The sequence below is a fragment of the Balaenoptera physalus genome, assembly GCF_965194825.1.
Source record: "Balaenoptera physalus genome assembly, chromosome: 1".
Lineage (NCBI taxonomy): Eukaryota > Metazoa > Chordata > Mammalia > Artiodactyla > Balaenopteridae > Balaenoptera > Balaenoptera physalus.
The window spans coordinates 150,528,746-150,552,808 of NC_138882.1; the positions used below are offsets into that span (position 1 = coordinate 150,528,746).

The following is a 24,063-nucleotide window of genomic DNA, read 5'->3' on the forward strand; positions in this document are numbered from 1 at the left end:
CACCCCTACCCCTCCCCACCCTCCACCCAGGCCTCGAGCCAGCATCTGCAAATACGCAGGGCCTGGCTAAACGAGAGCCTTCCATGCAGCTTCTGCTCTTGGCAACACAACGAACCAGCAGAAGCTGGGACATTACAGCTTGTTCCTGAGCTTACTGAATGAAAGTGGCAGACTACCCTAGGAACCAGCCCTGTCAGTGGGGTGAGGGGGATAGGCTGGGGGGGCACAGGTTGGTGGGGAGGGGGTAGGAATTTTCTATTCCTTGAGTTTGACCACACCTGGAAGGAATAGCATCAAACTATTTTTCAGCCCAGAAGGGGATTTCTTGGGAGGTCACCAGGATAGCCCACGGAGCAGGTAGAATCTTGGCAGGGGCCTTGGGAACCAGAACATAAGCCAAACTTTTAAGAATGAGGATGTCTGGGGAACGGGATCATGAAAGACATACTTCCTCCATATTGTTTGGATTTCTTTCTCAGTAATCATGTATAATCAACAAAAATAACACTTCCATTTAGAGAGAAAAAAGATTTGAAGCAAAAGGAGTGGGACTCCCAGAGCCCCACAACCTGTGCCCCGACTCAGCCCCCATCACAGGGCCTTGGGGCACCTCCACTGCCTGATTGCTCAAGATCCCCCAGCTCAGATCTACTGTCAAATGCTAGAATCTGGACCTGTTTGGGGTCTGGGCCCAGCCTCACCTGCCCTGACCTGGCCCAGGATGGCAGCCAGAACCTCGGGGCCCCACCAGCACCTCACATATACAGACCTGGGCCCCACTGCTGATCTGCCTACTGACAAATGATCCTGCCCTTCCCACGAGCTGTGACTCCTGAGCCCATCCATCAGCTGCCCAGCCAGTGCAATCGGAGTTTAATGATGTCATGACAGGAGTGATTACAATTGTTAATTACCTTTCAGCCATCAGCAGCTTCTGCAGGCCCTCAGCCCTGTGGCCGCTACCACGGCCACCTTGTGCCTGCACAAACCTCTCCTGGCCTCATCGACCACCCTGCTGTGTTCCCAAAGGCCCTGGGATATGGGGATGGGCATTTCAGAGGAGGATTTCAAGGCACCAACGTGTCCCCCAGACCCTGGCACTCCGAAGGCCTGAGTGCCTTCCTCACTGGTTTAATTTATCAGGGTCCTGAAGGGAAACACTGACCACATCACTATCTGCTCACGGTCAAGGGCTCCTCACTGCCGCAGCATAAAGTCTAAACCCCTTAGCTTGGCATTTAAAATGTTCCACGAAGGAAGGTTCCTGCCTTCCTCTAGTTCCACCTCCCATTACTCAGCTCCACACACCCCACTCATAGAGCTGCCAGCCACGCCGCATACTTTGCCAACCCCAGGCCTTTACCCACGCTGTCCCTTCCACCCAGAAAGTCCTTCACCCATGGCTCCATGCATTCAATTCCTACCTGTTCTTCCGGGCCTGCCTCATGCTAACTCTGCAGGATATGGCCCAGATCCTCCCTCCCGCCCCAGGCCCCAACCCCAAGTAATTTTGGCCTCCTGGGATCTTCAGAAGCACTTCGCCTGACCTTCCTTCCCCACACATCAACTCCCCGGTGTAAGTGAGGTATGTGTCCATGTCCTGTCTCTCCCACAGCAGTGAGCGCCTCAGCACCCAGCACAGGGCCTGGCATGGAGTAAGGGCTCAGAATCAATAGATGGGTCTTAGAGCTGGCCCGGGAGGGAGGAAATAAAAATGGCCCAGAGAAGGAGGCAGCATGTGCCACTGCTTCCTCTTCAGGGGCCCTGTGCCCACGTCCAGGCCCTCACCACCTAACACAGGAGTAATGGGCCCCTCACTGGTGTCTCCGTAGCCCACCTCCACCTCCAGCAGCCAAAGCAAGCCTTCAGCTGTGAATCAGCTTCTGCTACTTCTTGGCTTGAACAACCCCTCGAGGATAAGTCCCTTAGTTTAGCCTTCAAGGACCTTCATGGCCATAGCAGGTACTTTTAGTGCTGCCTGAACAGCTCACTGCCGCCCCTCTCCTCTGAAGACTACACCTCCACACACAGGCCAAGGCCATGACCAACCACCATGTGTGTCCCTCACACCCTCTCCCCCAGTCACAGGTGACAGGGCCCCACTGGACCTACCTGGTCCAAACTCAGCCAATTAGATTCTCTCTCTTCCCCTGGGAACTGAAAGGTGTATAAGTGCTTCAGAGCCCAGATAAGGGAGGTTATCGTCCACTTGGAGCCCAGAGAGGACGAATGAAAGGGAGGAGCATGAGGAAGGGGCAGATGAGGGGTTCAGAGAGACAAAAAGATTCCAGGAGGCTTTGTAGACCGTGCCCATCCCTCCCCCAGACCCAGTTCCATTGGGTTCCAGCAGAGGCTCCCATCTCCTTAAGCACTGTCCTTTTCTCTCACGCTGGTTTCTGTTAAATGTGTAAAAGATGGAGGGAAGTTTGCTCATCCAGACATGTACAGTTTGGAACAAACATCATATGTATTTGGAAGAAATACTCTGAAAAGCCATCTAGGGAGCAGTGGGGATAGGGGTGGTGGGGAGGCTGCCCCCTGAGCGGCAGGTGAGAGCATCTTGCTGCTTCTAGATGCAGTCTGCAGTAGGGGTTCCAGAGGACCAACCATCTCCATTTCAACCCCAGCCCTGCCACTCACTCACGGTGTAGGACTGGACCAGCTCTCTCTAGCTTCAGTTTCCACATCTGTAAAATGGGCATGCTGATAATAACAGTGCCTACCTCAAGGGGGTTTTGTGAGGATTAAGTTAATATGTGGAAGGCACATGGTAGTGTCTGTTTAGGGCAAACACCAAGTGTTAGCAAAAGTGGGAGAAGGTGTGGCTATAAAGTGCCTGGAGTCCTGAGGTAAACTCAGGTGTGCAAATTTAAGCCAGGATCTGGGGCACAGGTGAGTTTGAGAAAAAAAAGAGCTTAAAGTGAATTATTCACCACCGCATTCCTGGGGGTGTCCTGGGCACAAAGCTGCCCAAGTCCCTGCTCTCACAGAGCTTCCATTCTAGAAGGGGACAGTCAATCAACAAAGGCCCTGCAGATGAAGACTACAAAGACAACAGAAGCCAGGAAGGTTGGGGGGGGGGCGGGCTGGAGGGGGGTGGCTGGAGGGCCTCCCTGGATCAGGCAGGGACTGAAAAAGGACTAACCACTCCAGGCACCGGCCATGCAGAGGGAAGCCGGCAAGGAGGGAACAGTAGTACCAAGGCTGGCGAAGGTGAGCAAGCCGTCTGTGAGAGGGCAAGACGGGGCAGTGCCCCCGGGCAGGCAGCCGGGTAGGGGCACGGGGAACAGAACATCTAGTATGGATTCTGTTAGGCTCTTTGCTATAAAGCATGACCAGAAACAGCCTCGTCCATCTCTGCCTTAACCTTCAGTCCATCCCACTTGCTTATGAACGATTTCGGGCAGTTCAGTTCTCTTTCAGGAAGTAGGGGAGGTTCTGAATTGAGCGAGGGACAAAAACCAAGGCAACAGGGGCAAGGTACCCAGTAGTGGGGCAGGCCCCTCCAAGAGTCTCTTCCTCCAAACTCAGCCCTTCCTAAAAAGGGTCCACAATATCCCATATTCACCCAGAGCCCAAGTCTGGTTAACCTGCTGCAAGAAAGAAGCTGAGAGAACTCACCTTTGTCCTGTCTTCAGCAGGTCTGCTCCCTCAGTGACCTCTAGTGAGGAGAGGCAGGGGCACTGGTTTGGGAGTCCAGCAGACTGGGTGTCAGTCTTTGCTTGGCCACTTGTGTGCCAGATGCCTGGACAAGTCTCTCAACTGCCCTACTGTGGAAAATTGGGGTGACAGTTCCTGGGGAAGATGAGCAGGCCTTGCACACCATGCCAGAAGGTATCCACCTCAAAAGACCCGTGCTAGTCGTCCTATTTTCCCTCCTAGGGGACAGAGTCAGTGGGAGAGCATCTTCTCCAATCTGAAGAGCAGTGATATCTACCCCTTGATGAGTGCCTTCTGGATACCAGGCACATGCTAAAGAAACAAAATAGCAATAAACACGTTAAAGAAAAAAAAAAAAGAATGAGTGCCAAGTGGAACAGTTTTACCACTGAGCGGGTCACCCAATCTGGCACAGAGTCCAGGCTCTGAGGGATTGCTACTTTGGTGAAGGAGAAACGAATCAGGTTTTTGGGGGGGTTTTTTTAAATAAATTTTTTATTTTATTTATTTTTGGCTGTGTTGGGTCTTCGTTGCTGCGCATGGGCTTTCTCTAGTTGTGGCGAGCGGGGGTTACTCTTCATTGCAGTGCACGGGCTTCTCATTGTGGCGGCTTCTCTTGTTGTGGAGCACGGGCTCTAGGTGAACAGGCTTCAGTAGTTGTGGCATGTGGGCTCAGTAGTTGTGGCTTGCGGGCTCTAGAGCACAGGCTTAGTAGTTGTGGCACACAGGATTTGTTGCTCTGTGGCATGCGGGATCTTCGCGGACCAGGACTCGAACCTGTGTCCCCTGTATTGGCAGGCAGATTCTTAACAACTGCACCACCAGGGAAGTCCAGGAATCAGGTTTCTTAAAGCCAAATACCAAGCACTGCTTGCCCTGCTTGAGGAAAGCGAAGCCCTGCAGCATGGGCTTGTCAGCAGGCATTTGCTGCGTGTGAGGGGCCCATCTCAGGATCATGGCATCTGCTGTGCACGGGGCATACCGGGTCCGGGTTATGTGGCCCGGTAGGTCTGCCCCACTGCCAGCAGGCCAGGTGGCCAAGGCAGCGTTTATCACCCTGTACACAGCTCTTCATGCATTATCACTGATCCTCAGTGATAACCCCACAAAACACAGCTTCTTATCCCCATATTAAAATGGGAAATTGAGGCCCAGAGAGGTCAGGCATTCCCCCCTAAGGTCACAGGGGGGCTTAGATTTGAACCTAGATCTGTCTGGCTGCAAAGTACGTAACTGTCACATCAAGCCACAGAAATGCCAGCTCTGTAGGGATGACAAGCAGACAGTAGGCAGGTTAAGCTCAGAATCCTCAGAAGTTTGAGGAAGACGGGCAGGCAGGGAGGAACCGGGCCAGAATGCTGGAGCCAGGGTTCCCTCCCAGGCCCCTGGGTCGCTGGGAGGCTGCACCAGGCTGGCCCAGGGAGAAATGTTGGATTGCGCCCAGACTGCACCAGCCTCCCGCCTCCCCTCAGCACCCCCCGCACCAGGGGGTGATTTTTCAACCCAGATTTTCCAACCTCACCCCTCCCCGGGCGGCCAGACGCCCAGACCCGCACAGCCCACCGCCAGCCACCCCTGCCTCCCTCCTGGAGCGGCTGGAATCCCGCAGTCGCTCTGCAGACACCCCCTGGTGGAAACAGCTCATTATAGGATGGGGTAAATGCGCTAGAACATTAGCTTAATAAATCAAGCGCTTCCGGAGCCCCGCAGCCGCCCCCAGGCAAGGCGGGCCCCCATCCTCCCCCCTACCCCCCCGCCCTCCCCCATCCCCCCATCCCCCTCCCCCATCCCCCCATCCCCCATCCCTCATCCCCCTTCCCCCCTCCCCCATCCCCCGCCCCGGGGCCCACCCCCCGCAGGGTTGGAGGAGGAGGAGCCAAGAAGCCTGGGTGAGCAGAGGGCGTGGGAGCTCGGTGATCCTGGGTTTGAATCCCGGGGCTGCCACTTGGTAGCCTGCAACCCAGAACCAGGGAGGGCCTCCTGGAGCCTCAGTGTCATCATCTGGACAATGAGGCAGTAACGGGCCCTACTGATGGAGGGCTTCTATGAGCGGTGCCCTCCATAACTCACTGCAGCTGCGTGAGATCCAAGAGGCCATTTCATTTTTCAGAATGGTGAGATTTAGAGCACGTGGCCGGGTTATTTCCAGTCCTGCCGACCCTCTGCCCAAGGTCACTACCAACCCCCTGGCACCCACCTCTGCCCGTAGAGGGTACTCTACAATGAAGAGAGACCTGCAAGGTAGCCAGGTCCTGCAAGGTAGCCAGGTCCTGCAGGGTGGCTGGACCTGCAGAGCAACAGGCATCACCTCCTGGGTGCCCAGCAGCCTGGCCACCCTACCAACTCCACCCCCTCCCAGACAAGGAAACCCCAACCAATGGTATAGGGACTGCCAGGGACCCGGAGCCCCAGGTGTCCTGTAGACTGCTGCCCCTGTGTCCCTGTTACACACCAAGGCCTTCGCAGTCTCTGCTCCCCGCCACGATCCTGGGGCAGTTCAAGGGCTGGCCCCAGCTGCCTTCCCTTCTAGTCCTAGCTCAGATGTTAACCCACTTAGGGCCTTCAGAGAATCCCTCCCCTCCCTGGGCCTCAGTTTCCTTCTCCGGGCAAGGCTTAGCCTAGAGGATCTTAAGAAGGCTCCTGCTTGCCACTCCCCTCTCCTCCCTGCTGGTCTGGGCAGGGAAGGCAACACCAGAGCTCCTTAGCAAGGAAAACCCACTGTCTAGAGAGCTAATTCCTCCTGCTCTCTGTGGGGTGGAGAGAGGGCTAGAGCCGGAAAAAAAAAAAAATTCAATTACTAGACCATCTATTTGTCAACTCCTCCCTCCCCATTGACTTAATTTTCTCCAGCCAGACCCAGAGTCAGAGGAGGCAGAAGGAGTGAGCCCGCAGGCCCAACAAAGGAGGGAGAAAAGAGAGCTGCAACTGCAACAGGGAGGGGGAAGAGGAAGCCCCCAAATGGACACAGGGATCGGCCTAGTGGATGCACATCAAGCCAGGAAGCCTCATTTGGGCTAAGAACAAACAAGCTGCACCAGAGATGAGGAATAATATTCCTGTGTGTCTAGCCCTGCCCAGGGACTCAGAGCAGCATTGCTTCCTCCAGGGAGCCTTCCCAGATCTCCCAGTCTGGGTTAGGAGCCTCCCTGGGCTCCCACATCCCCTTTGGTTCCCCCAACACCATGCTGATATGGTCTGTTAACTTTCATTTATACAACAAATGTCTGTGGAGCATAGTACATTCCGGGCTAAATGCTGGGGATAGAGCAGAAAACAGAAACTACAGTCTACCAGGAAAGACTGATAATAAAATAAGTATAAACCCATTTGGATTATCTATTGCTGTGTAACAAATCATATCAAACCTTCCTGGCTTAAAATAACAGCAATCGTTGTCTTCCCTCTCGTGATTTCTGTGGGCAAGGAATTTGGAAAGGGTACAGCTGGGCTGTCCTGGCTCAGGATCCCCCATGTGATGTAGTTAGACAGCAGCTGAAGATGGAACAGCAGAGGGCTGAGCAGCTGGGGGATAGCCAAGCACCCTTCTCTGGACTTCTCCACGTGATCCCTCCACGTAAAGAGCTTGGGCTTCCTCACAGCATGGCAGTTTTAGGGCAGTCATGGTAGCTGGCTTGCACCACAATGAATTCTCCAAGAGAACAAAGCAGACATGCTTGGCATTTTTATGACCTAGGCTTAGTCATAAAAATAGTGTCACTTTTTTTTTTTAAGATTTAAAATTTATTTATTTATTTATTTTTGGCTGCATTGGGTCTTCGTTGCCACGCACAGGCTTTCTCTAGTTGTGGCGAGTGAGGGCTACTCTTCATTGCGGTGTGCGGTCTTCTCCTTGCGGTGGCTTCTCTTGTTGCGGAGCACAGGCTCTAGGCGCATGGGCTTCAGTAGTGGGCTCAGTAGTTGCAGCATGCAAGCTCTAGAGCGCAGGCTCAGTAGTTGTAGCGCACAAGCTTAGTTGCTCAGTGGCATATGGGATCTTCCCAGACCAGGGATCGAACCTGTGTCCCCTGCATTCATTGGCAGGCAGATTCTTATCCACTGCGCCACCAGGGAAGTCCTCAATAGTGTCACTTCTGCCACACTCTGTTGGTCAAGGCAGTCATCAAGGTCCACGCAGGTTCAAAGAAAGGATACACAGACCCCATCTCTTGATTTGATAGGAGGAGGGTCAAAGTCATATTAAAAGAGGAGCATATGGGAGGGGATTATATTATTGGAATTATTTTTGGAAAGTACAATCTGCTGGGGCTTCCCTGGTGGTGCAGTGGTTGGGAATCCACCTGCCAATGCAGGGGACACGGGTTCGAGCCCTGGTCCAGGAAGATCCCACATGCCACGGAGCAACTAAGCCCGTGCGCCACAACTACTGAAGGCCGTGCACAGCAACGAAGACCCAACGCAGCCAAAAATAAATAAATAAAATTAAAAAAAAGAAAAAGAAAATACAATCTGCTACAAAACCCTCTTCGAATTAAATAAGATCACCTCCCACCCTCCATTCACCCTTGGAAGTTAACTCCTCCACATTTCACATTTCTGCACATTACCCAGGGACTGACTTGTATTTCCATGATCACCCGATTCCAAATTCTTGCTTTGGCTGTATTTGCTCAATTTTTGGACTATCTCACTGGCCTGTGGGTGCAGACTTCTGTCATAAGCCATGAAACTTGGTCAGAAACTCACCCCCTGCCTCCATTTCCACAAAACACTCAGCTATAGCAAATGAGGAGGTGGTGGGCTTTGCTAAGGGTTAAGGAGACAGAGGAGTAGTTCCAGTGACTTGAAATTGAATATTAGACATCCCTGCTCATAACTGAGATTTATGCTTGGGCCTCTTGACTCTACAGACCTCACCCCATCTCTTATCTCCTCTCCCCTATTTTTTTTTTTCTGCCACACTGCGCAGCTTGCAGGATCTTAGTTCCTGGACCAGGGACTGAACCTGGGTCACAGCAGTGAAAGCCCAGAATCCTAACCACTAAGCCACCAGGGACTTCCCTTCTCCTCTCCCCTCTTCCCTCTTCCTCAGTTCTTCCTTACAACTCCATCCCCCTCCCAAATTTTCCCCAGGTAAGCTAAGCTGTTCTCCAAGACCCCTTGCCCTAAACTTGGCCCCAGGCATCCTTTTGGAGGCCCAAAGGGCCTTCCATTTTCAGAGCTGCCTTCCCTAGAAGGTAGCTGTGGATTCCATGCTGCAGTGATGAATTTTTCCTCCATTACCCAAGCCAGGACCATCAAGCAGGACAGGGGCTCTAACGGGGAAGGACTTTATATGCAGCATCTCATTTAATCTTTGGAGTAAGTCTCTTCTGCCCAGTCTGCTTCCCTCACTGCACCATGAGTCCTTAGATGCAAGAGCAGCACAAGTCGTTTGGGTTCTTGGAGCCCAAAGAGGGTAAGCACTCAGGGAAGACTTATGAAATGACAGCAGTTCGATGGCAATGTCACCCAGGACCAAGGGCAATGGTTTGCCAGAGCTCAGGCCCTTCATGCCAACCTGACCCCCCATCCCCAGAGGACAGACCTGCTCTGAGGCAGGTGCTGTATGTAGGCTGTCCTCAATGCTGGCTGTGGAGCCCCTGACAGGAAGACAGACCAGGAAACCCAGCAGAAAAATGTGCGAAGGACACAAGTAATTTCCAGAAGGAGAAGCCCAAATGGCCGACAAGTGCATGAAGAGCTGCTTATACTCGCTAACAATGCAAGAAACACAAATTAAAGTGTTGGCACCTTACATTCATCATAGAGGCAAAAATTAGAATGGTGGGTAATACCAAGTGCTGGCAGGCATGCAGGACGTAGATGCTCTCACATGCTGCTGGTGGGTCATCCTAGAAAGCAGCCTAACAATAGTTAGTAAAGTTAAGTAGGCGTGTGTCCCGTAAGGTAGCAGCTGTACCCCCGGTGCACCCCCGGGTATGCCAGGGAAATGCTCACACAGGTCCACAAGGGACTCATCCATGATGTATACAAGGGTGTTTGTCAAGGAATTATTTATAAGAGGGAGAAATTCAAGGCAGTGTAGGTGTCCATCACCAGGGGGTAATGAATGAGTAAAACGGGGTGGATGTATGCTCAGAAAACTATAGAGTAACAGGAGGCAACAAAGAGCTCTTCAAACATGTAGTGTTGAGTATGTGTGTGGAGGGGAATGAAAGATACAGAATGAGACCTCTGGCACCCAAAACAACGCTACAAATTTTACAAAGATACATGTATATTTAGGGTCATATATGGAATTCACTGGAGTGGGTGCTCATGGAAAGAAGAGACTGGGGGAGGGGACTGAGAATAGAGGGTGATCAGAAGGGAAAAACCCAACACATGTTCTGTATTTACTGTGAGCCAGGCCCAGTATTCAGAGCTGTGTATGTACCATCTCATTTTATCTTTGGAATATTCTATGAGATAGATACTATTAATAGCACCATTTTTTTCAGATGGGAAAACTGAGGCTTAGAGAGATCGTTATATTATCCAAGGTCACACCGCTGTGGAAGTGAGTAGAAGGGCCAGGTTTGGACCCCAGGCCTTGGCCATAGTGTTCACCTCCTCCCTGCCCTGCCTGCCTTCACCCCAGTCCACGCTCTGCTGAACTCTGAATTCAGCTCCATGAGTCTGGCCCTGCTCCTCCACCTGGTGCTGTGGCCTTGGGGTGTGCACTAGGCTGCTGGCATTCAAACCCCAGCTTCCTTCAGACCCTGCCTTTCTTCTGTGTGTCTCCATACCCTGGGACTCCCCCTCCCCCCCAGTTCTGGCTCCTCCAAATCCAGCCTCACATGAGCCAGCAAACAACACCCCTCGCCCCCCTCCCCCAAGAATGGATTCATTCCTCCAAGAAAAGCTCAGGTCAGCACTCTCTAGAAGCCAATGGCTCCTACTGCCTGTACACTGAGTCCAGCTCTATCCGGGTGTTCAAAGCCCTCCACAGTCGGATCCCGCTCACCTGGGAGCCTCATCCCCCATTATTCCCCTACATGCTTCTGACGCTGGCTCCACATCAGACCAAGCTTCTGACCTTGACGTGCCATGGCCTTTCACACCCACCTTGAATGTCTTCGCTCAGCCCTTCTCTGCCAGTGGGACCCCGCAATCTGTAGGAAACACCTTCTCCTGGTAAGCCTTCCTGGGGCCTCCTGATGGCTTAGTGGACTAGAGTGATGGCAGACCAACAGGGCTTAGAGAGAGACCACATGGCCCTGCCTCTCACCAACTGTGTCTTCCCTCTATCTCTTTTGTAATAACAAAAACAACAACAAAAACAAAACATTTCTCAGAGTCTTTTCAGACATGACAAATATGTGCTCTGGCTGCTTTCTTTTTTATTTTTAAAAATTGATGTGTAACTTACATGTACAGATTTTAACTTCAAAAAATTCAATGAGTTTTGACAAATACCTTCATCAGTTTGATAGTCAGTTTCCCTCCCTGAGTCACAGTTTCCCCATCTACAAAATGGGGTAATGTCAACCTTATAGGGTTGTAGTAAGAGGGAACAGTAATATGACAAGTGGCCAGCACAGTGCCTGGCACATAGCAGGTAGTCAGTGAATGTCTGTTACTACTGTTCTTCACAAGCAGCTTGTACCCAGTCTTCAACCACAAAAACTTAAATGAGCATCTACTCTGTGCCCTGGGGATGTATGACCTAGAGACCCAGGGGAAATCAGAAATGGAGGCTACCAGCCTCCTATGGATTATTAAACTATACTGAGATGGGTGCTGTGATTAAAAAAAAAAAAAAAAGCACAAGGGACAATGGGGTTTGAAAGGAGGAACCCAGTTCAGTTTTGGGGATCAAATAGGGCTTCCCAGATGGAGTAATGCCTGAGTGGCATCTTGAAAAAGTTAACAGTTGGACTTCCCTGGCAGTCCAATGGTTAAGACTCCACGCTTCCCCTGCAGGGGGCACTGGTTTGATGCCTGGTCAGGGAGCTAGGATCCTGCATGCCGCATGGCCAAAAAAAGAAAAAGTTAACAGTTGAACGAAGATATGATTCCAGGCAGAGCCAATGGTATGGGCACTGCTCTGATGGTTGGATGGAACACAGTGTATTGGGGGGACTGCAAGTAACTCAATGGGCTGGAGTAATGGGAGTGTGAGGGTTGGGATGAGATGAGTTGGAGAGGCCAGCAATGGCCTTGAATGCCACGCAAAGGAGAGGGCTTGCCCCTCAGGACACCCAGGAGCCAACAAAGAGGTTAAGAGCAGGGCCACTAGGTGTGTATTTTAGAAAGTCCTCACTGTGCCTTCTTCATTCTGCCTTGACCCGGTTTATTCTTTATCTACCTCAGTCTACAAGCTCCTTGAAGGCAAGAACCATATCTGATTTTTCTTTAGATCCTTTCTGGAATGAGGCAGGTAAATAAAAATAGTCATTTCTGCATTCCCAGGGCCTGGTTTCAAAAGGGAGGGTGTTCGCAACGTGCAGTCCAGCCCAGGGCTCAGAAGCCTCTTGGGGCTCCCCAGAGACTGCACGTGGAAATCACGGCTCCTTAGGCCAGCACACAAGGACCACCTGGATCTGGCTTCCTCTCCAGCCACATCTCTCCCCACTGCCCTCTCTCCTTACATTTCAGCTACACCATCTTCAGTTTCATTAAGGGTCATGCTCTCTCAAGACTTGTGCTTGCCTGGGACTTCCCTGGTGGTCCAGTGGGTAAGACTCCACACTCCCAATGCAGGGGGCCCGGGTTCGATCCCTGGTCGGGGAACTAGATCCCACATGCATGCCGCAACTAAGAGTCCACACGCAACAACTGAGACCTGGCACAGCCAAAATAAATAATTTAAAAAAAAAAAAAAAAAAGACTTGTGCTTGCCCATGCTGTTGCCTGTTCATGCCTCTCCCTGGACTGTCTTCTCCCTTTGCCTCTGTGTATCTGACAAATTCCTACTTCTCCCTTGGGACTTAGCACAAGCGTCACCTCTTTCAGGGAGCTTTCCCTGATTTCCCCCCAGGTTGGGTGAGGGTTCTCTTAAGACCCCAACAGTCATTATACCACTGTGCTTCTGTGTGCTCTCTGCAGGGAAGGGTGGTCTTGTTCACCTCAGTATCGCCAAGGCCTGGCAGGACCTGACAGTGACAGCCTGTGCAAGCCCAAGGAGCAGGGCAGGCTCCGGAAGTCACATGCAGTATCGCTAGGACACAAAAGATACTCAAAATGAGACTGTCAAGGTGGGAAGGCCCAGATCACAGAGGGTCTCACCAGCCTGGGGTTGATCCCCAGGGCAACGGAAGGCAGGGCATGGACTAAAGCAGGGGAGGATGTGCTTTGTGGCTCAGAAGGCATAGTGCAGGGGACAGTGTGGAGGAAGGCTCAGAGGGGCCAGTTTAGAGCTCCCTGTAGACCAGCAGGCCGGTAGATTAAGGTGGTGGCTGAGGGACGGGGAGAGAGAACAACTGGGAGAAAGGACCAGACTTGGTGCCTGATTGTTCGTGGGCGATAAGGGAGAGGAAGGAGTGGAAATGACTCCTGGTGCAGCTCCCCTCATCTCTAGGGAGAGAGGAAGGAGGCTAGCAGCCAGCTCGGACACCAGTCACCTTGGACACAAATAACCCCCAAGGACCCTGCCCCCGCTGCGCCGAGCTGCAGCCTCTGACAGTGCCCCCCTCACCCTATTTTCCCAAGGGGTTGACTGGACCCTCTGCTGGCTCCTTGCCCACCGTTCCCTCCCGCAGTCTGCTCTGTGCCTGCCTGGAGGGGAGGGGCGGCCACAGAGGCCCTGCTGGGAGGGAGGACAGCGAGCTGAGGAAACCAGCCCAGCAGACCCCCAACTGAGGAGCAAGGGAGAGCCAAGAAGAGAGGGTGTGACAGACAAAAGAGGAGGAGTAGTACAGCGGCACCAAACACCGGAGACACAAGATGCCTTCCTGATCCTCTTGCCCACCCCCCATTTTAGAGATGGGGAAACTGAGGTCCAGAGATGGCAACAGTTTAGGAGCCTAGAACTCAAGTTTCAGCAGACCCACACTCTTCTGTTGGAACTCCTCGGCCTGGAGCAGCCACCTCCACCCTAGTCTGAGTATAGAGCACCACAGCCAACCCCTCAAGTGGAGGGCTGGCCAGCTAGCTGAGCCTATGATTCAGTCCCTCTGAAGTCCCCATGGTATAGAGGGCTGGACTGAAAGACAGGGGGCTTGAGTTCTCACTCTGCTGTAGGACTGATTTCTCATCTGTAAAATGCCCTATTCTGCTTCTGATAAACCTCTCTACAAGGAGCCACTGAGGGATGAAGGAAGACTTTGTGAATCCAAAAAAGCCACAGAACCCCAGGAGGATTGGGCAAAAACCCATGTCCCTTAGCAAGTTGCTCCCCTCTCCTGGACTCACTTTCCCCAACTGCTCAAAAGGGTGCTAGATTCATTGATCTTAAAGGTCCAATCCATCACTGGAAGCCGGTAGGATGCACCCACTGTCTGCCAAAGTTTTAAATTCTAGAGCCAACATAAAACCTCACGCACGACCGCAGAACTGGCGTTTGGAAGCCCTCTTCAGGCCTGTCACGGGTCACCGGGGGAATCACTGCCACCCCTGCCCTCAAGGCCCCTCGCCACCCCGGCTGCAAACCTACTGCGGTGGCCCCTAGGGGGCAGTGTTGCCCCGAACTTGGGCCGCCGCGGCTGCTGCCCCCGCCCCAACGGGCGCCGGGAGAATACTTGAGTTCTGGGAATGTTTGACACCCCCCAGCACACACACCGCCCCCCGCTGCCAGCCCCAGCCCCGGGGGCTCCCGCGCCGCTCGCAGCCCGGGTGCGGACTAGCTGCTGGCTCTCCCACCTCTCCCAGCAGAATACACTTCGCAAGGACAGGGCTTTTATTTTTGTTTTCTCGCAGGAGTGGGGGGTGGGGGGGCAGGTATTGGTCTCAGGCTGCTCGCGCGGACTAGGATGTCTCTGTGCTCAGAGATCGAGGGAGAAATTTGTGGGGAAAGGGGGCTTGTTCTCCCAAGAACCTGTCAGCTGCTTCCCCCGTCAACCACGTATCCCTTTGATAAGGGGTTGGCGGGCATCCACCTCCTCCCCCCAGATCCTTCTGCAAGGATCCCCCAACCCCGCCAGGAAGCAGCCCGAGGCGGAGGGTCGGGGCTGCAGGGTCCGATGTCCCCGACCCCACCGCTAGCTTCGCCTTCCCCAGCTCAAGCCCAGGGCCAGGGGCCGGGACACAGCCCGCGTCTGAGGGGCTGGGTTTGGGGGGTGACTTCTGCTGCTAAGGACCCCCACCCCCCAGCCCCAGCTGTGAGCAGCAAAGTCAGGGTCTGGAGTGAAGACGGTAAAGGGGAAACGCAGGGAAAACCCCATTCAAGTTTGGTCCAACGGTTTAATGGAGGTGGGGGGGGGCAGTAGGAAGAATTTAAAAGCCCCGAACCCACGAAGCAGACTTTTTAAAAAATTATAATTGAAAACATCTCGAAGTAAAGGCAGCCAGGAGCGGGCCAGCTCCCCCCCGCCGCCCCATCCCCCTCTCCTGCTCCCCGGAGTCCGATGAAGTCATGATAAGTAGGCTGCAAAAAAAAAGGGGGGGGGGCTTGGAGGGGCTGGGGGCACCGGGGTCCCAGGCTGGGGCCCCGCGCGGACACAGTTTGGATACTATGGTTACGCGATCCGACCCAAACAGCGAAGGCGGACAACAATAGCGGCCGCCAGAGGAGGAAATTCCTTCCGGGGTGGACGGCGAGGGGGGAGGGGCGCCTGGCTGGAACGCCGAGGCGGCGGCTCGGCCAATCAGCGCGCGGCCGCCGGCGGTTTCAAGGTGCCCCGCGCCGCGCGCCCCCCCTCCCCCCTCCCACCCCAACCCCCCCCCCCCCCCCGCGCGCGCTCCGCTCGGGCGCTGGAATTGCTGAGACGTTTCCCTGCACGCGCCCGGGTAACCCTGCGGGGGCTGCTGCTCAGGCCAACCCCCTACCCAGCCCTTCTCCTCGCCCCCCTTCGGAGCCCACCGCCCTGGGAAGGCTGAGCGTTCCGCTGCTTGAGTTGCTTGCAGCTGAGGGAGGTGGGGGAAAAAAATCCCTCCAAACTACCCCTTTCTGTGGGGTTGGTTCTGCACAAGCCTGTTTTCTATTTTAAAGCATAGAAAAGAAAAAATGAGAGAGGGAGAAAGGAGAGAGAGAGAACGGGGAGAGCGAAGATCCACCCCAACTCAAGAAGCCTGGGAGGCTCTGACCCCTGCCTGCCTGGCCGCAGGGGCTGTTACATAAGTTGGGTTATTGATATTGGCGGCCCTGGCCGGGCATCTGGCATGCAGAGGTCCAAGGGCAAAGCTGGCATTTAGAAAAGCCCCCCTCCAGTTACTGTTACCTTCTTTATACTGGACCAGAGGAACCAGGGGCTCCTCTCGGCCGGCCTCTGGGTTATTTATGTGGTGCCCATGAGGTGACCGTGCCCGCTTCTCCCCCCACCTACCAGGGGGATTCTGTGCCCAAGTCCCCCTCCTTTAGAAGCCCCGGGCTGGCTCCCGAGCCTCTTTCCCCGCCGCCAGGCCCTCCGCGGTGCCTCCTGCTCTCCTGCCAGCTACCCGAAGCCGGTATCCTGGGCACTACGAGCACCGAGCTGGTCCCGTTCCTTTTTAAAACTGAACCAGGTTTCTGCTTTCTGGTGCCTCCTGAGCTCGGAGCAGCCCTCGGATGAGGAGAAGATGCCTTCTTATTCATTGCCTACTGAGAGATTCACTTCTCTGGAAGGCTCTAACGCTTAAAAAGTATTTGCCTCTCTCCCCCACTGTCTCTCTCCTTCTCTTCATATATAATGGGGATAGCCCTAATCCGCCAGTTCCTCGCGTGTCTCTTTATAAATAAATAATGAGATTTTATTAATTATGCACGTATAGTATCTGCAAGCAGATTGCTCTGTCTCTTGATGCTTAATAATATTTTTTTTTAAAAAAAGGAAAAACCCTCCACACTGAAGCTGGGTATTTTGGTGTTTGGTTTTTTTTTTTTTCCTCCCTGCAAGCAAAAACTTCAAGGGGCCATATGTCCTCCAAGGAGGGGAGAGGAAGGCAGAAGTTGGGGAGTGCATGGGGTAAGAAAGGGAAGGATTAAAGGGGGTCCCTTTGCAGATTTTCAAGGCAGCTGAAGGCGAATTTCAAGTAGCCTGCTCATGTTTGTGATTGAGCTGCTGGTCTGAAAACATACCAAGGTTCGCCTGGGCGTTTGTGTGCTAGGCTGGATGGGCAGCTGTTAATAGTAAACAGGAAACCAGCAAGAAGAGAGCTGGCTGCAGCCCAGTCCCTCTCCCAATTCCGTGCCCCTCCTCAGAGCCCCCAAACCCCTGAGCTCTCAAAACACATTGGGTTTCTGAGCACTTGTGCATCAGTTTTTTCCTGGGTTCCCAACACAATTCCTGGCACATAGTAAGGGCTCAACAAATATTTGCACGTTGAACAAATGGAGCTTGGAGAAAATAGCCGGGTGGGAAATGGTTGCACAGTGGCCAGGGGCTAGGTCTTGGGGCAGTATGCCTTGAAGGCATAAAAGTTGGGACTTTAGTCCTCAGACAATGGGGGAGGGGCTCACCCCTCCAGATTTCTGGTCCAGGAAGTGACAGAGCAGAGCTGAGCATTAAAAAACTAATCTGAGCGCGGGAGACCAGACAGAGGTGCAAAGATACAGGCGTCATTAGGCGGAGTCAGTATGGCTAGAGAGAAAAGGATACAGGGGTAGCCTCCTACCTTTAGCACATGGAGATGAGGGACTGGGAGGGGTCAGAGGTGAGCTTTGATTCAAAACATTCTGGTTCCAGTTCTGAACAGCAAGTCTGTATAGAAATAGAGATTTGAAGGGTGTAGAGATGAAATGCAAGGACTGCTATAGAAGAGTCACCTTAGACTGAAATTTTAAAAACAGAAAAAAATAGAGACCCCAGAGGAGGCACATATAATTAATTGCCCATCAGGTTGTTTGTCCAGGGAATTATCATTTGAGACCCAGAGACCCCAAGAGGATCAGGGGCTAGTCGGGGGTCCCACAGCAAGACCATGGCCCAGCTATCATATCACTCCACATTTTTTGTCTCCTTCTCAAGTAATTTGCACTACACGCACCTCATAGGAGAGAAACAGTTTTCTCACCCAGCCCAGGGCAGACCAAGCTTCGCGACAAAAGGGTTAATTAAACTGGGTGTGTGTTGCGCAAGTTCAAAAATATTTTATTTTCAAGGGAGAAGTTCTGGATGCCATTTCTCCTGCCTGTGAGAGGTCTATATATCGCCAAGGAGTTAAAACATAAAAATAAAATTGTGCTGGCTGAGGTTACCACAAAGCTATCAAGCTGGGTCTTGTTCCCAGAGTCCTGGCATCTGCTGTGTAATTTGGGGAGCACTGACTCTCCCAACCGTGGGTGGGGGCGGCTGTCTGACTCCTCTCTTTGTATCCTCCTAATTAAAAGGGACCAGGATCCCTTACCACATGTGTGAAAGGACGTCTCTTGCACCAAGGAAAGGCGAGGAGATGCAGATGCTATGGGCACTTGAGATTTGGGGAGGGGGTACCCGGATGCAGCATGAACCCACCCCACCACCTCCCACCCATACCCCTGGACCGGATGTGTCATGACCTGCTGTGTGACCTGGAGCAAGGCTCTCAGTTTTCCCACAAATTAAGTTGAGGAAGGGAGAGGAGGTTGGTTGAAGATCAAGGATCCTTCTCGCTCTCTGCTTCTAAGATATGGGTCCAACAGGACCTCAGGGCTATCTTCCCTCGTGGTCTGTTGGGATGGAACCTCTGCCCCCATGCAGTCAACATGCCTGTATCCTGCCCCCAGTTCCAGTTGTGGGCCAAGGTCCAAAAACACAAACCACCTTTAGACCACAAAGGTTCCCAAATTGTAGACATGCCCAAGCTCCAATAGACAGTGTCTCCCACACGCAAATGCAGCAAAACCCTAGGTTCAGACACCATCTAGGCTGATAGGTCACCAAGCCCAGCTCACCTGGGATGCACATAAGCCCTCTACAACATCCCAGGCTAGTGTTCGTCCAGCCCCTTCTTGAATGCGTCGCATGACAAGGAACGCACTATCCCTTGTGAACCCAGCACAGTGCACCACTTACTGCTCCTGTCCACCACGAGGTCCTGCTAGGATTTCAAAGCCAGAATGTACCAGGATTGAGCTCTTGATGTTGTCCTCGATAGACCTGGTCCTCTTCCACTTCCTCCCACGTATCCTGGCACAGGCAACTGGCACCACAAAGTAAAAACTTAGGACTTCTTCCTGATTTCTCGCTCCCCCTCCAATGAGTCAGTCCCCAAGTCCTGACATTCAGCCTTCTTACTGTCTCTCCAGTCAGTCCCACCTCCTCATCCCCACTGCCTCCTCATCACTCACCTGTATGGTAGCAGCTGATTCCTAGCTGGTCTCCCTGTCTCCTGTTTAGTCCCATCCAAATTACTCTCCATGCTGCCTACCAGCGGGCTCTTTCTAAACCCTTAACCTGAATATGACACTCCTCTGCTTATAAATAAATGATGACTTGAGTTGCCCACATGACCAGACTCCAAAATTCCTTAGCATAGTATTCAAGGCCTTTCTCGATGTGGTACAGACACAATGCGATCGCATCGCCCACTCCTCCCGGCAAATTTACCTCACAACACAGCCACACCGAATGGCGCGCTGTTCCCTGAACACACTTTGATCTTTCATGCCGGTGTCTTTGTCCATGCAGTGCCCTCCCCCTAGGACACCCCTCTCGGCATTGAAGAAAGAGATGAAAAGTACAGGGTCCCTGCCCTAGAAGAACCCACATTCTAGAGCTGCACTATCCGCTATGATAACCACTCACCATGCAGACCCATTGAGCCTATGAAATGTGGCTAATTCAAATGGAGGTGAGCAGTAAGTGCAAAATACACACCAGATTTCAAAGACATATTACAGAAATAATAATAGTAATGTAAAGTAGCTTGTTAATAATTTGTTTATGTTGACTCCATGTTTATCATATTTTTGATATTTGGGGATTCATAAAATATATTAGTAAAAGTAATTCCATCTGTTTCTTTTTTTTTTTTTGGCTGTGTTGGGTCTTCGTTTCTGTGCGAGGGCTTTCTCTAGTTGTGGCAAGCGGGGGCCACTCTTCATCGCAGTGCGCAGGCCTCTCACTATCGCGGCCTCTCTTGTTGCGGAGCACAGGCTCCAGACGCGCAGGCTCAGTAGTTGTGGCTCACGGGCCCAGCTGCTCCGCGGCACGTGGGATCCTCCCAGACCAGGGCTCGAACCCGTGTCCCCTGCATTGGCAGGCAGATTCTCAACCACTGCGCCACCAGGGAAGCCCTCCATCTGTTTCTTTTTACTTTTTACAACGTGGCTACTAAAGAATTTAAAAGTACCAGTGTGCCTCCCATTTGTGACTTGAGGGGTATGTCTGCGAGACAACGCAGCCAAGAGTACAGACGTGGAAACCAGTGGTTCGAATGATGATGTTGGGGAGTGATGATGGGGGGGAAACACAGAGTGCTAGAGGCCAAGGTGAAGGCAGCAGCCCCCCATCTGATGGTGGTGAGTTAAGGCTTGCCAGCACGCCGTGTCCTCAGGCAGCACCTGGTCCAGCTGGCACACAAGGACAAGTGCTGGCAGAAGCAAGTGCAGAAAGGGAGGTAAGGAGTACATCCAGAGCTCACTCAGCTCCCACCCAGGCACTTTCTCTGGAAGCCATCCCTGACCCCCTGTCCCATGCCCCAGCCTGGGTGAGTGCTCCTGAGGGCTCCCACAGCCCTTCTGCTTCCTTCCCAGTCACAGCACTGAGCAGTCTGCGCTGTCATCACCTCTGATGCTTGTGACCATCTGCCCACCCTCCCCGCTCAGGCCTGAGGGCGGGCGGCACCTCACGTCCTCACAGTGGTGTCCCAGGGCTTGGCACAGGGGGGACCTCAGTGAATGTTTGTTGAAAGTTGAATGAATTCCTTCGTTCAACAAACATCCATTGACCCTGAGCGACCTTTCCAACTACATCCTTCCACAACCCCACACATCCTGAAACGTGCCTTCCACCAACCAACCGAATGAACCCACGTTGCTGCCCAGAACAGTGACGGTGCTGGGTTTCACTGAGCACCGACCATGGTTACAGTACTTATGCAGGTTATCCTGTTTCATTTTCTCTATAATCCTGTGAGATAGATTCCCTATATCCCCATTTTTGTACAGGTGAGGAACTTGAAGCTTAGAGAAGTGAGGTGACTTGCCCAAGGCCAAGGTCACACGGTAGGTCAGGATGGAGCTGACTTTCACAAATCCACCCTCCAATTCCCAGGCCTATGGCCTAAGACAGGGCTCATGCAGGGTTTTCCTGGGACTATCCCGGTAGACTGCTCTTCACCGTCTCCCTTTACTTGCTTTCTCCTCCTTCTCCCTCTATGTCTCCAGCCTGTGAGAAGGCTGCGTTTAATGCAGACACCAGCAGTAGGGAGGGCCCCTACCCGACACCCTGTGCAGGGGAAGTGCCTCCCCCCCAAAGGCCGCCCAGGGCTGAGCACCCCGCCCCCAGCTGAGGAAGGGAGGAGGGAGAGAAAGAGAAACCCACCGGGGCCTCTGGGACACAGCCCTGAGGAGCCCCGGTGTTTGGTTTCAATTAGGAGGACAAATTCCAGGAAGCCAGGCCAGTGCTGGGGGCGGGGGGGTGCTCAGAGCAGGGCTCAGAATGCGGAGGCCCCTGGAATCTGGCCGCAGGAAGAGGCTCCCTTAGGGTGAGGGGCCCGCTGGGGAAGAAGCCTGGCCCCCAGGGCCCGGTTGAGTCCCAGTTCATGGCTACCAACTTGCAGTGTGCTGTCAGGCAGGTGGAGAACATGGGTCAGGTGCCTGGCACCCAGTAGGCTCTCGTGGGCCCAGGAAGTGGGGACCAGCAGTGCTTCTGTTCATGCTTACACTGTTCTACACGTTCCACCTCTGGGCGTGGGGAAGGGTGCCCAGTGGTTGACAATGCAATCTGCTGCGTGGCAAGCTGAGGGTTGGGCCCTGGGGCCCCCAGATGACTGAAGCTGAGAGCTCGTGCACAGTCCAGGAGCGACAGGTACAAATAACTGCCGTGCCACGTGGCCAACATCAGAACAGCACCAAAAGCAAGGCTCTGGAGGCTCAGAGGAGAATGGAAGATCCAAGAGGGAAGGAGCCTCATCTGTCCTGTTTATGCTGGTGTCCCCGGCCCCTAGCATCACGTCGGGCACAGAGAAAGCACCCAATAGATAGTCATTGAATTCATGGATGAACTCTTCTGGGAAATTTCAGGGAAAGCTTCTTAGAAGAGGAGTGCATCTAAGCAGGGTTTTAAGAAATGAATCAAAGCTTGGAGTCCAAGAAAGGGAAAAAGGGCATTCCAAGCAAAGGAAATAGCTGATGCAGAGATGAGGCAGCAGGGAGCACGTGGCAAAGTGTTCATTGATTCACTCATTCAACAAATATTGATGTGGATGGACCTAGAGTCTGTCATACAGAGTGAAGTAAGTCAGAAAGAGAAAAACAAATACCGTATGCTAACACACATATATGGAATCTAAAATAAATAAATAAATAAATAAATAATGGTTCTGAAGAACCTAGGGACAGGACAGGAATAAAGACACAGACATAGAGAATGGACTCGAGGACATGGGGAGGGGGAAGGGTAAGCTGGGACGAAGTGAGAGAGTGGCATGGACATATATACACTACCAAGTGTGAAATAGATGGCTAGTGGGAAGCAGTCGCATAGCACAGGGAGATCAGCTTGGTGCCTTGTGTCCACCTAGAGGGGTGGGATAGGGAGGGTGGGAGGGAGACGCAAGAGGGAGGAGATATGGGGATATATGTATATGTATACGTATAGCTGATTCACTTTGTTATACAGCAGAAACTAACACATCATTGTAAAGCAATTATACTCCAATAAAGGTGTTTAAAAAAAAAACAAATATTGATGGTGCGCCTGTGACGGTCCAGGCACTGTGCTCTGCAGATGGCTGTGGCTAGACTGGAAGGGGATGAGCTGTAGGAGGAGGCAGGGGCCAGACCGCAGTGGTAGGAGTGGGGGTGGGCTTGTGTGTTTTGTAAGGGAGTCAGGACTCTGCCCTGTAAGGTATGGGCGGGGGGGGGGGTGCTGAGGGGGTTGATATCTTCTGGAAGAAATCATGGTAATATAGGACTAGAGCATGGGAGGGGTCCTACCATGCAGATGTGGAGCCTGACGCTCTGAGCTATGTTGGCACTTGCTCAGGGACAGCTAGGTAGGCCTAGCTCTGGAGTCCCACAGCCCAGGGCTCAGCCTCCTGTACCAGGTCTCTCAGCTCTCCCCCAGTCCAGCCCCACCCTCAGTCAAAATCCTGGGTCTCTGGCTCCAGGTGGCTAACTCCCTTTCTGAGTACCTCTCCTCCTCTCTCTGGACCAAAGGGCTTGGACTAAGGTAGAGTCTTCCAAAATGTGGGTCAGGTCCACCCAGTGGGATGGGGGATGAGGTCAGGGAGGACGCAGACCTGGCCACAGACCATGGAACCTCAGCTCATTTCAGGAAAGTTAACTCCTTCTTGATTCTTGCTCCTGACTAAGTCAAGGAGAAGGAGAAAAGCCCATTTTGAGGCTGGAATGTCTTTAAGGCCTCTCTGATGCTTGCTAACCTCCCTTCATAGCAAAGAGAGAGGCTACCTAGCAAGCAAAAGTTATCTAAGCTAGAACTGCTTTGTTTTCATTGAATTAATTCTTGTATTTACCTTCTGTTTTTGGAAAGCCAAAACAGAGTACAAATAGTTTCTTTTGTTAAAGTTTGGTAAAAGTGAGTTAATTTAAGCAGATGAGGTAAGAAGATACAGCAAAAATCATGGAGGCGGTACTAATGACCAGGCTTTAGGGACATCCTGGCTGGGGCACCTCTGACTCTTCAGTTCTGACATCAGACATTTTTCTAGGAAACTTAGAGTTTAGGTGCGCAGCATGCGGGATCACGGACCAGGGATCAAAACCGCCCCCCTGCAGTGGAAGAGCGGTGTCTTAACCACTGGACCACCAGGGAAGTCCCCTGTTCATCTTTTTTGCTTTTTATTTTTAAAATATATATGTATATATTTATTTATTTATTTGGCTGTGTCGGGTCTTGGTTGCAGCACGCGGGATCTTTCGTTGCAGTGTGCAGGCTCTTCATTGCGGTGCGCAGGTTTCTCTCTAGTTGTGGCGCACGAGCTCTAGAGCGCAGGCTCAGTAGTTGTGGCGCGCGGACTTAGTTGCCCCACGGCATGTGGGATCTTAGTTCCCTGACCAGGGATTGAACCCGCGTTCTCCGCACTGGAAGGCGGATTCTCAACCACTGGACCACCAGGGAAGTCCCCATCTTTTTTAAAAAGGGGGAGAATGGGACTTTCCTGCAGGTCCAGTGGTTAAGACTCCATACCCCCAATGCAGGGGGCACAGGTTCGATTCCT

At 52.7% G+C, this 24,063-nt stretch overlaps 1 protein-coding gene across 3 annotated transcripts; it reads right to left on the reverse strand.

Annotated features, from left to right (window-relative positions):
* Positions 1-50: 50 nt before the first annotated feature.
* On the reverse strand, positions 51-21,314 carry LOC309645598 (uncharacterized protein). Of its 3 annotated transcripts, none has more exons than XR_014254975.1 (5): positions 19,007-21,305; positions 18,732-18,858; positions 17,353-17,438; positions 3,622-4,446; positions 51-2,687 (listed from the first exon to the last, which is right to left on the reverse strand). XR_014254975.1 is itself a non-coding variant. In XM_082430919.1 (5 exons), the coding sequence occupies exons 1-4, from the start codon at positions 19,059-19,061 to the stop codon at positions 3,662-3,664; spliced, it is 579 nt and encodes a 192-aa protein (XP_082287045.1). In that variant the 5' UTR covers positions 19,062-21,314; the 3' UTR covers positions 51-2,687; positions 3,622-3,661. The 3 variants fall into 3 exon arrangements, 1 of the variants encoding a protein (XP_082287045.1); XM_082430919.1 differs by having other exon boundaries at positions 3,622-3,972; positions 19,007-21,314; XR_014254976.1 differs by lacking the exon at positions 18,732-18,858 and having other exon boundaries at positions 19,007-21,304.
* Positions 21,315-24,063: the final 2,749 nt, after the last annotated feature.

Bases quoted from the DNA above. Each gene is read 5' to 3' on its own strand.
- LOC309645598 (XM_082430919.1), bottom strand. From the start codon at position 19,061: ATGGGACTAAACAGGAGACAGGGAGACCAGCTAGGAATCAGCTGCTAC. The intron at 18,859-19,006 runs GTGAGTGATGAG...TTGTGGTGCCAG, and splicing joins AATCAGCTGCTACCATACAG to TTGCCTGTGCCAGGATACGT. The intron at 17,439-18,731 runs GTAAGTGGTGCA...ATTTCTATACAG, and splicing joins CCTCGTGGTGGACAGGAGCA to ACTTGCTGTTCAGAACTGGA.